This window comes from Neoarius graeffei, chromosome 1, assembly GCF_027579695.1.
Source record: "Neoarius graeffei isolate fNeoGra1 chromosome 1, fNeoGra1.pri, whole genome shotgun sequence".
NCBI lineage: Eukaryota > Metazoa > Chordata > Actinopteri > Siluriformes > Ariidae > Neoarius > Neoarius graeffei.
In genome coordinates, this window is record NC_083569.1 from 57,139,617 (window position 1) to 57,152,044 (window position 12,428).

At 40.6% G+C, this 12,428-nt stretch overlaps 1 protein-coding gene across 3 annotated transcripts in view; it reads left to right on the forward strand.

Annotated features, from left to right (window-relative positions):
• The window catches only part of ppargc1a (peroxisome proliferator-activated receptor gamma, coactivator 1 alpha), a 61,724-nt gene extending 51,116 nt beyond the window's left edge, over window positions 1-10,608 (forward strand). For all 3 annotated transcript variants that reach the window (XM_060935328.1, XM_060935338.1, XM_060935347.1), the window contains exons 8-13: window positions 116-1,151; window positions 1,948-2,040; window positions 2,678-2,798; window positions 6,456-6,577; window positions 7,663-7,814; window positions 10,386-10,608. In XM_060935328.1, the coding sequence (XP_060791311.1) occupies window positions 116-1,151; window positions 1,948-2,040; window positions 2,678-2,798; window positions 6,456-6,577; window positions 7,663-7,814; window positions 10,386-10,489 (1,628 nt within the window). In that variant the 3' untranslated portion in view covers window positions 10,490-10,608. The remainder of the gene's footprint in view (window positions 1-115; window positions 1,152-1,947; window positions 2,041-2,677; window positions 2,799-6,455; window positions 6,578-7,662; window positions 7,815-10,385) is intronic.
• The last annotated feature ends 1,820 nt before the right edge of the window (window positions 10,609-12,428 follow it).

A 12,428-nucleotide genomic window follows, 5' to 3' on the forward strand; every position in this document is an offset into this window, starting at 1 on the left:
TAGTCATTTGTACTCTTTTGGTGGGTAATATCTGGTTTAATTAATTGGTAGAACCGTATGTCACCATATGCCTATATAATCAATTTTAATACTCTTTCTCTTTTCTTCTGCACAGGTCTGACACCACCTACCACACCTCCTCATAAAGCCAGTCAAGAGAACCTTTTCAAAGTATCACTCAAAACCAAGCTGTCTTCAGCTTCTTCAGCCCTGACGAGCAAGAAGGCCAAGCTGAGCAATGGAAGCCCTAGCTCTCTTCCAATCAGTAGCTCCAGCAGGAAGGCCCATGAGAAGTCTGAGCTGTATGCCCAGCTGAGCAAGGCATCCTCTGCCCTGCCTCTGGGAAACTTAGAAGAGTGCCGGGGCAAACGGTCCAAGCCTCGTGTGTTTGGTGATCATGATTATTGTCAGGCCTCAAGCACAAAACAAGACAATGGCACATTAGCTGCCACGATCACTGGGCCTGTAGAGGGCCTGCATATAGAACCTAAAGACTCAACTATGCCAGCCTTCTCTAATCTCACATCCTCTTTGTCTTCCACCAGTCCCTTATCTTCCTCTCTGGCAAGGCAGCTGCAGGGCCTTTGCCCCATGGTTCAGGAGGCTTGTCCAGACAAGGAAGCTCAGGGGCAGGACCACAGTTCTGCACTGGGTGCCAAAACTCCTAAGAAGTGCATCTCTGCTGGCAGGAAGCTGCTGCGAGACCAGGAGATACGGGAAGAGCTCAATAAGCACTTTGGTAACCCCCAGCAAGCCTTTTTTAGTGAGACTGAGCAGTGTGGGTTCCAGCCACTAGATGAAAGTGACTCTGGGGATGAGAACTATTACCCTTTTGAGGCCTACATGGACACAGGCCTGCCTGACTTTGAGGACCTAGAAGTGGGCCGTGAGCGCCTTCTTTGCTCTTGGGAAGGGACTCCACTAGAGATGCTCTTTGAAGGCTCACCACCATGTTCCCCATCCAGCAGCTTGCCTTCCCAGAGTTCGGTCTCGCCACCCTCAACTCTACTCTCTCCACGTCACTTCTACAACTCCCAGTCTGGTTCACGCTCTAGATCCCGCTCCAGATCTTCCTCCCGCCACAGATACAGATCCCTGTCCAGGTCTCCTTACTCCTGTTCCCAGTCCCCAGATAACTGCTCCCCCTCTTGGTAAGTACAAGCGAGGATTATCATTATCTCTACAATGCTCTGATTGGAATTGTACATAGCTCAGTAAAGAGGGCTAAGAGAGAACCTCTTCTCGAGGATGTCATGGGGAGAACTTGAGCCCCTCAGTTTTTCAGTGGCATGGCTTTAGTGCACACATGATCTTGCACACCAGGAAGGCACTATGATTCATTACAAAATAGACAAAATTATTTACCCTTTGTGCTGATGTAGTATTACATGGCTCAACAATTGGTATTAAATGGCCTTACTGAATTCATCCATTTCCAGACCTGCTAAATCGGGACTTTCTCACAGAGTCCTGAGAAAGTACATACCAGTACACTGCAACGCTTTACAATGAAAAATGGTGGTTTTTGTTTGATGCAAAAGCTTGCATGAGAGTCCTATTCTGTGCAAATATGAGTTGTAATATTATGATTGTATCTGTTTTGACTTGTTCAAAGAATAAGTCAAGAGTAAGACAATTTTCCAAAATGGCACTTCATTCAGGCATTCCAAAGATGGTACGTTGACACTTCAGACTACGTAGTGAGCAGTCATATTTTCACAAGCATTAGTGATATGCCAGTATATGTTTGATGAAACGGGTCCTTAAATGGATCATCTCCATTTCTGCAAAGGATTTGATTTAACTATTATAATCTATGACACGGAAGCAATTTTCATTTCATGCGAGTATATTTTAAAAGCAATTTTCTATGGATGAACTATGAGAACTACCGTAAGCTATTGTTTTTACATTAAAATGTAATGTTTCTTGCTCCTCTGGTTGCAGGTCTCATCATACTGTTGATAAGAGCACTTTCAAATCCAGGACTATTAAAAGTCCTCAGTCTGACTCTCACTCTGGTCTCGGTCAGAGGCCCAGGTAAATATCTAACTTTTTTTTTTTGTATTGCTACCTGTATTGCTATATGGGGCAGCCATGGCCTCAAAGTTAGAGAAGCAGCCTTGGGCCCAAAAGGTTGCTGGTTTGATTCTATGGAACGGCAAGAAAAATCCATGGCTGTAGTGCCCTTGAGCAAGGCACCTAACCCCCAACTGCTCCCCAGGTGCTGGGTGTGTGCTCATTGTACATTGCTCTGGATCAGAGCATCTGCAAACTGTCTGTAATGTAATGTACCTTGTTGTGAAGATTTTGATTCCTTTTTTTTGTAAAAGGAGTCATCCATTTGCAGATCAAAAAGTTCCACTTTTTGACACAAAGCTCAAACTAAGCAGAAAGTAATGGCATGTGAAGTTGTGCTGACAGAAGCAGTTGCTTGATTCCTGACATGTTCCCTCAAGAGAGCCTCCTATGAGAATCGTAACCTTTTGCGATGTGAGAAGACATCTTATTAATGCATGTGTTTGTCTTCTTCTCTCAGGGAAAAAAAAAAAAAATGAAACTCAGTCCTTTGTGATCTGGCCATTTCCTGACACCACTCAAGGGATCTAATGCTATAATATATAACTGCATGATTGCATTGGTGACAAAATTCATATATATATTTTTTTTCACATAGGTATGACAGCTATGAAGAATACCAGCATGAACAGCTGAAGAGGGAGGAGTACCAGCGGGACTATGAGAGACGCGAGGTAGAGAGGGCTGAACAAAGGGAGAAACAACGAAAGAGAGCAATAGTAAGTGAACACAGCAAAATGAATTATTATTAGTAGTAGTAGTAGTAGTAGAAGGGGGCAGCACGGTGGTGTAGTGGTTAGCGCTGGTGCCTCACAGCAAGAAGATCCGGGTTCGAGCCCCGTGGCTGGCGAGGGCCTTTCTGTGTGGAGTTTGCATGTTCTCCCCGTGTCCATGTGGGTTTCCTCCGGGTGCTCCGGTTTCCCCCACAGTCCAAAGACATGCAGGTTAGGTTAACTGGTGACTCTAAATTGACCGTAGGTGTGAATGTGAGTGTGAATGGTTGTCTGTGTCTATGTGTCAGCCCTGTGATGACCTGGCGACTTGTCCAGGGTGTACCCCGCCTTTCGCCCGTAGTCAGCTGGGATAGGCTCCAGCTTGCCTGCGACCCTGTAGAACAGGATAAAGTGGCTAGAGATAATGAGATGAGATGAGTAGTAGAAAGAGAAGGAGCATTAGTGGTTTTCTTTTTTGTCCTTCTACATTCTCATATTTGTGCATTCTTAAAGAAATTCTAGCTGTTTCTCCCTCCCTGCTTTGACTGCTCAGAACTCATATCCTTCTCCCTGTTGTGTCACAGTAAGGGAGTTCATGCAAAGATAGAATTCTGAATCATACAGGCTACACACATTTCCTCTTTATCCCCCAGTTATGTATTTTTAACATCTTCATGAAGTTTCTGAATGGTGTCAGATGATATTAATCACACCACAGGCTAAATGTTATCAACTAAACAGTGTGTGTGGGAAAGGGGGGAATAAATAAAATTCTTTTGATTTTTCTGCCTGACCAGTTTGTGAAATGAGACAGGTTTCCAGCTTGGCTCTGCCCTTTACTGATAAATGCACACATCAAGTGATGCACGTGTGGCTCGCTCTCAACATTTGCCTTTTCTCCTGCTTTAGTGGCAGAAAGACAATTATGGGTAGCGTGAACCGAGCTGTCAGGAAAGATTGGGGGGATGGGCAGGCGATGTGAGAGATTTATACGAATCATCAGCCTCAATGTGTCATCTTTAAAACCTTGTTGCATTTATCAGCTGTCAGCAACTAAACCACCAATTCAGCAAACACTTTTGTCTGCTACACTAATGTCCTGGTGTGGAGGAGGAGCTGGAAAAGGAATGAGAAACAAATCTGGTTAATTTATAATGTCTTTGGCTAATCAAAGTGCAGTACAGTGACGTGCCAAGGTCTGTTATTACTTTATGGTCTGGCAATTCATTTACATGTACAAATTACAGCAGGTGTGAATTGAATATTACACCAAAACGGAGGTCTCCTTATATCCAGTGCGTAAATAACTTCAATAACACAAAAATGGCTCAAGGTCTCCACGTTCTGATAACAGGGTTATATATGCATATGTCCTTAGTTATCATTTTCTGCATTGTGTTATTAATATAGTTTAACCCTCATCCTACCATGCTATTTTACACCTTAATCTTACCATGTGGGGTCCGTTTGGACCCCAATACTTTTCTTTAAAATTAAAGCTTATAAAGACAAAATCGCCAGATAAGTTTTGTTCAGAACATCTTGTATTAATAACAGCAATACACTAAAGGGCCCAAGGCATAAAGAACACACTTAACCTTCATCCTACCAGCCAATTTTACATACACAAACTACCAGGCGGGGTCCGTATGGACCCCAGGAGGGAATACCTTGAAATCAATGCAGTAAGAACCAATTCAATGCAGCAAACAGACATAACTTTATTGAAGAACAAAATCCACTATGGCTGAATATCAATGATGTATTATAAATGCAATAACATTGCAATAATATTGCAATAACTAGCATACATGTAGCAAATTATAGCGCCACAAAAAAAATTGGCATTATATACATGATTTTTGCAGCTCATGCAGCTGTAAAACATTCTGGATTACAACTTAGGTCTTTTCTTACAGAATTTAAAACAAAAAAGTAATTGTAAAATAATTTAGGGCTTTTGTCACACCGCTCCTGTGAAGGACGGCCCCATGAGGACAGTTGAGGGTTATGCCTGTTAAAACTGTTAATATTATAGTCAGGCTGTCTGTTGTTGCCCAAATGAGGATGGGTTCCCTTTTGAGTCTGGTTCCTCTCGAGGTTTCTTCCTCATGTCGTCTGAGGGAGTTTTTCCTTGCCACCGTCGCCACAGGCTTGCTCATTGGGGATAGATTAGGGATAAAATTAGCTCATGTTTTAAGTCGTTCAAATTCTGTAAAGCTGCTTTGCGACAATGTTTATTGTTAAAAGCGCTATACAAATAAACTTGATTTGATTTGATTTGTTTTGCAGCCTGTGCTTATTGCAGCAGTGGGGTCCACACGGACCCCAAGAAGGAATGCCTTGGTAGTTTCATTATGGAACATAAAAGAAATAAAAGAAGTTAACTTTCAGTGTGCTATTCAATTATAAAATGAAAGATAAACTTTACTCTGGGGTCCGGTTGGACCCCAGTAACAAATTAATTATACCTTCACAATGCAAAAAACTGATCTTCCGGTGCTTTAGTGTTTTAATTAAGACATAAATTCCGACAAATTCATAAAACGGTGAGGCAGTATGTCACATATTTTTAAAATGGCAAACAAACATATAGGTGCGGGGTCCAGATGGACCCCACTTGGTAGGATGAAGGTTAAAGTCCATAGAAGTAGACAAGTATGATTCTGCTTTGTTCTGCAGCTAATTTTGTAGCATTTCACTGTAACCTAGTTACAACATGCCATGAGAAAAACAGAACTGTGGGCTGTATCAAAGCACAGAAGATTCATCTGTGTTTATTGCAAAGAGAGCAGATTTCTCTCATCTCATCTCATTATCTCTAGCCGCTTTATCCTGTTCTACAGGGTCGCAGGCAAGCTGGAGCCTATCCCAGCTGACTACGGGCGAAAGGCGGGGTACACCTTGGACAAGTCGCCAGGTCATCACAGGGCTGACACATAGACACAGACAACCATTCACACTCACATTCACACCTACGCTCAATTTAGAGTCACCAGTTAACCTAACCTGCATGTCTTTGGACTGTGGGGGAAATCGGAGCACCCAGAGGAAACCCACGCGGACACGGGGAGAACATGCAAACTCTGCACAGAAAGGCCCTCACCGGCCACGGGGCTCGAACCCGGACCTTCTTGCTGTGAGGCGACAGCGCTAACCACTACACCACCGTGCCACCCGAGAGCAGATTTAAAATGAAAATTTGAATATTTTATGAAATATTTTGTACCATGATCAATAAAGTTCGAAAGCAGCATCTGAATTAAATGAACCGGTCATCATTATCACGTAAAAGATTCACAGCAGCACTGTACATTTGACTTGAAAAGCTATAATCTTTTAATTATGTGTCTGTGGTCAAGCCTTAGTCGCCATGAACTGGAACATTCTACACAAGTGGGCTGTTGAAGGCTCCAGTTAACTCACACATCAGATAAGAAAAAAAGATTTAGCAGTCAGTGCTGCATACACACACATAAGATGAAAGAGTGAGGAAAAGGCAATGTCGAGTCATCCAGCGTCTCTCCCTGTACTGTTCTTGGCTTTCCCACAGTATTTAATGTTAATTGCAGTCATGGAATGAAAGTTAAGGGCAGAAAGAGAGAAAAGGCTGAGTCGCTATACTTCTTTAATCCCCGTCTCTGTCTTGCCTTTAATGACCAGGAGGAGAGGCGGGTTTTGTACGTTGGACGTCTCCGGGCTGACAGCACACGCTCCGAACTCAAGCAGCGCTTTGAAGTTTTCGGCGAGATCGAGGAGTGTGCCATCAACTTGAAACATAATGGGTAAGAGTTTCAGCAAGAGTGGGTGTGTGTGTACTCAATAGGGCTAGGCGATATAATGATATAATATCAATATAATGTTGTATGATATCACAATACACTTTTCTGAGATATCTGGTTTTGCGATATCTTTTTATAACTTTTTAACACCAGTTATACACCCTGAAAGCTATCGATTTGTTGTTAAAATGCCATACTAAATCTTTAAAATTGTACGGATTCAAATTAAACTGGCAAAAATGTAACACTGCTCTTTTGTTGGCAGTTTGCTGGCAAACCTTTATATCAGGATACATATCATACTTCATATAACTGTCTTCAAGTATTGTGAGATGTGATATTTTGTCATATTGCTCACTTCTAGTGCGCACTGTTTGTCAGGTGACACAAGGGGTCAATTAAATCTATTTTCGTCGAAAAATATTTTTTTAATTATATATTTGTTCCCACTGGCAGTTGAAGAAGAGGACAAGCATAAATCCCACTGCTGAATTTAAAAATGAGCTATATTAGACAAAAATAGCCTGGCTTGAATAGAAATGGGACAATACTCCTTGGACATCAAAAACCAAAAATATGAGCAATTGTATCGATTACATTTTTTGCGTTTATATAGTGTTTTCCTAGGACGGCACGGTGGTGTAGTGGTTAGCACTGTCGCCTCACAGCAAGAAGGTCCGGGTTCGAGCCTTGTGACTGACAGGGGCCTTTCTGTGCGGAGTTTGCATGTTCTCCCCGTGTCTGTGTGGGTTTCCTCCGGGTGCTCCGGTTTCTCCCACAGTCCAAAGACATGCAGGTTAAGTTAATTGGTGGCTCTAAATTGACCGTAGGTGTGAGTGTGTTGTGTCTATGCGTCAGCCCTGCGATAACCTGGTGACTTGTCCAGGGTGTACCCCGCCTCTCATCCATAGTCAGCTGGGATAGGCTCCAGCTTGCCTGCGACCCTGTAGAACAGGATAAGTGGCTACAGATAATGGATGGATGGATGGATGGATGGATGGATGGATGGATGGATGGATGGATGGATGGATAGTGTGTCCTAGTGCTCCTAGCTGATTGCTGTACTTCATTTTCTGTTCCCAATCCAGGGACAATTTTGGCTTCATCACCTACCGCTACACTTGTGATGCCTTCGCTGCCCTTGAGAATGGACACACCTTGCGCAGACCGAACGAGCCACAGTTCGAGCTCTGCTTCGGTGGACAAAAGCAGTTCTGCAAATCCAATTACACAGACCTGGGTAAGTAAGCCTGCTTGGCTTCAACCATCCATTAGTACCTGAACTCACAATTGACAAAGGGCTCTGCCTTTCAGTGCACAAATGAAAAGCCAGGAGATAAATAAGTTGAGTGATGTCTTAACATTAGAGGATGTTTTTGCCATATCCACTGAAATTGATATATTGAGGTCAGCAGGCACTCTCATTTTGAACCAGGGACAGAACCATGGCTCTACATGTCTTTTCACATGTCTAGTAGTGTCTTGAAGACTTTTAAAGGGTACACAGTGACCAGTAGTATAGTACCGATGGAGAGGAATAAAGTACTCAGCGTAGTAGCAGTTTGGTGGCTTTAAAACTCCCTGTGGTATTTTAATGCCATGCATCAAGCATGTAAATTTCTTGTTTTGCCTGATGTGTGATTGAGGAAAGAAGGGGTGTAAAAATGGAGGGAAAGTTGAGGAAAGCAAGGTTAAATCTGATCAGCTCTCTTCCCAAGCATATGTCTGTCTTCTGCCAGATGTTGGGATGTTCAACCAAGGCAAGATCAGAATAAGTTACATGTAGAGAGAGAGAGAATCTGATTTAATTCATTTTATCTCCATCTCTTTATATTTTGTTCATTCAATTTTTCCATTTTCTATCTGGTCTTTTATTCTACCTTTTATATGGTCAAAACTGTTCTTGTCTGCCTTCTGCCCCACATCCCTTCCTGTTTCGTTCGTGTGGAATGCCTTTAGAATGTAATACAATGTTAAATGGTAAGGCTCTGGATCTGCGAGCATGTGTTATACAGTGTCTCCTGTCTGTGACTCTCAGTCGTGTCCAACATCTTGTCCATCTGTCCAGAACAGCACGTAATGTGAGTTCTTCGGAAATCATTTCAAGCTTTCATCCGATCATAATGCCTCAAAAGGTGGAGTGTGAAGTAATATTTCTCTCCATGATTTTCGTAGGATGGAAAGAGGGATGTGATAAAGCAAGGAATCCTCAGGACAATGCAGAATGTTGGTCAATAAAGACAAATGGAAGATCATTTACTCCTGTTAAAGTGGAAAGAATTGTGGGGGAGGGGTGGCTCTGATGGTGGCTTTAATAGTTAGTCGATTTTCCACTTCACATTTCTTTTCTGCAAAATGTGAGTGCAGAGATGCGCGATGCTGGAGGATGCATTTGGGAGGCATTTGTCTCGGTGTCACTGATGGCCATGCAGGTCAATAGAAGAGAACAAGTGCACTTACCTTCAAATAATGGGAACATTAAAGTGTATTTTAGAGGCTGAGAGTAAGGCCAAAGGTATTTAGGTGCTGGTTGTAATGCATCCTCGAGAAGCAAGTTGGGTGGCATTTGTTACCTTGTGTTTAGGTGACTGTATTTATGCTGGAGCACACGGTTGTGAGACCTCCATTTTGTCACAGAGGTTTTTACTTACAATAGCACTCATACCTTCAGATATACAGGAAATGGGTGGGGTAACATAAATAATACAATACTACCGATAGCAATAGCTCTTTTCACCCTTTTTTAAGAAACTGTCCATTAATTCTAAGTACAGGGGCATTTGTCATCCTTCAAGGTGCATGACATGACACAATCCTCCGTTTAGCCGTAGCATTAGATCACAGCTGGCGTTCCCTGCTTGCCATGGTCATTCCCATTTCTCACACAGCCCAACTACGCTGCTGTACGTTTAGAGAGTGTATTTGTGAAGCTGGCGGCCATATTTATTGTCACAGCTACAAATCATAATATATGCTTTTCATTTTTCCCCCACAGGTTTTGACTTTTTTTGTTTGTTTGCTTGTTTGTTTTTTAGAGCTTTATTTGATATTTTTCTAAGTTTAATTACTTTTAAATGGTGGTTAAGTATGTGAGTTGGAGATAAGGAAAGGTTTGTAAGATTACATCAATACCAAAAGGGAACAAAGCCAAGCACGAGTCATGAGCTTTGAATCTGTTGTATTTCAATCCCAAACAAAAATAAAATTGGTGTAAAATTAGCAGTCTTACCAAGATTTAATAACTTGTATGTAAAATACGACACTTTTTCGATGGAATAAAAACATGTATTCTGTTCCCTTCTAGCGGGTTTCATTCACTTGGTTTGTTAGTACGCAATATTGTTAGCATATCGCTTATCCGACGTGTATTACAGCTATCTACCCAATGGAGAATGAGTGTTGAATATGGCTTACGATATTGTACGGTTGTCAAGGAAACATGACGTCACGCGGCAGAGACGTAAAACTTCCGCATTAGCGAGCGACTATGACAATTTGTAAACAAACATGGCCGCCAGGTTTGCTTCGTTAAATACGGAAGATTTTGAGAGAATTTTGAAAGAGAAAGACGTGTCGAACACCTGAAAGGAATGTGTATGTATAATAGTAGTAATATTGGCTGGCTTTTTTTCGCGGAATATCAGATATATTCCATTCAGCTTCTTCGACTCGTTCAATATCATGCTAGCTGAATGGAATATATCTGATATGCCACGAAAAAAAGCCAGCCAATATTATTTAAATATTGTGAGACTGGTTTCCTTGTTCAGCTTCGATGTCTGATCCTGTCAATATCTCCTGCTTCTTTCAGACTCTCATTCTGAAGACTTTGATCCGACTTCAGCTAAAAGCAAGTATGACTCGATGGATTTCGACAGCTTGTTGCGCGAAGCCCAGTGTAGCCTGAGAAGGTAACGAGCTCCAACACACCTGCTGGCTACAAAGCGAGGGATTTGTGATACCTCACTTCTGTTTTGCTCCTCTGAATATGAGACTACTACAAGTTTTACACTCAATGTAGAGGGATTTTATAATTATATATATATATATATATATATATATATATATATATATATATATATATAGTGTGTGTGTATAGAAAGAACATATGTATATCTAAAAGCAAAGTTTACATGAACATAGCTGCTGCTGCAAAGACTTTACCTTTGGGGATTAGCCAATAAACCTTTAGAGGAGTGCACAGATATGTGCCTGTGCTGTGCTGCTGTACGAGACAGTGATCTCCATGGGATAGTTTTCTTCATGCACTGCTCCAATCTCAGCGCTTTGAGGGGTGAAAACGTGCAGCCTGTTCAGTCGGTTTTTATTTTATTGATTTTTACTTTTTTCTGCCTTTTTTTAATTTAACCTGGTGTTTGGATGTGGTGTTACACTGTTGTTAAATGAGTCTGGGAATGGTATCTTCTTCAAGGTAATATTGTCTACATTTTGGGGCGGGGGAGGGGGAAACAATGTAAACCGATATTTACAGATATTAAATGGAATATTTTTATTTTGTGTACATATCCAGGCAAAGTTCTTTATTTGTTACAGCTATGCACTGTAAAATGCAGCCTTTATAAGATGGAGTTTTTCCTAATCGAGAATGTCAATCTGTAGTCATTACAGTGACGCATAACCAACATGGTGGTTATGTGAAGTGATATGATTGTAAAAAAAAAAAGAAAGAAAGAAACAAACAAACGAACGAAAAAAAAAATCTTGTCTCTGGAGATTGGGTGCTCTTCAGGGGGGAGCATTTGACCAGATTTTTTTTTTTTAAGACTTTTGTTTTAAAATGTCATTAATCATGTATAGTTTCATCTTCTTCAGTGTTTTCCTTACACAACCTATGTATGATACATTTTAATATTTTTATGTCCATAACTGTATACAACCATAAGATTTTTTTGTCTGAAGGAAACACTAACTTTTTATTGATTACTTTGTGCACACAAATCATTTTTATTATTGTTTTTATAATAATTGACTATTACTAATATATGATTGTTCTTCTTCAAAGATAAATTCATGTACTCACGTTCGTGAGGAAGAACTGTATTTATTTCAGTATTTTGATCAGAATATTTATGGCGGACATCGAGTATGATGCGCCTTACAAATTTTGCTATTTATATTGTTATTTGACTTATTTAATGTTCATATATCGAAGGATGCACAAGTTCTACAGAAATATCAGTTTCTCAGCCTTTCTCAGAAACTGTTATGATCACCAAATCATACATGCTTTTCTTCTCCACACTTTGCAGCCGTTTTAAAAATTTTTTATCATTTTCTTTTTCTAAAGCACATAAAGCAATAAAACTAATTTTGCAGGTATTTCACCACACCACAATAAATCTGTCTCATTGCTCCTCATACACTTGGTTATGTGAATGCCAAAATAAAGTTTACAGTTTTCTTTCCGGAATTTTTTTAAATAAAACTTTACTTGATGTAAAAAAAAAAAAAAATCTATAACATTAATCTTCACGTTATTCACAGTAATAATTATAAAGAGATGAATAGTAATAATAAAAGACAAAGTGTGTATAAAAGATTTTAAAAAAGCAATAAATTATTTTTCACAGTTGTCTTTTAGCTGAAGCTGTTGTATAGTTTGACATGACCTGGTACCCAGACCCTGTCCCAAAATGGGGAACTCATTCCATTATCACACTACACCTGAGAATCATACGCACTGTACAGGGGAAACTAAAAGATGTGAAGAAATTAAAAAAAAAAAATGAAAAGATAAAGAGATAAAAATATTACATAACTACTGACAGACGGGTAACTCTTACAAGTTCATTACCACATGTCTGCTTCTGGCTGAATGTGTGTTGGAGATTAC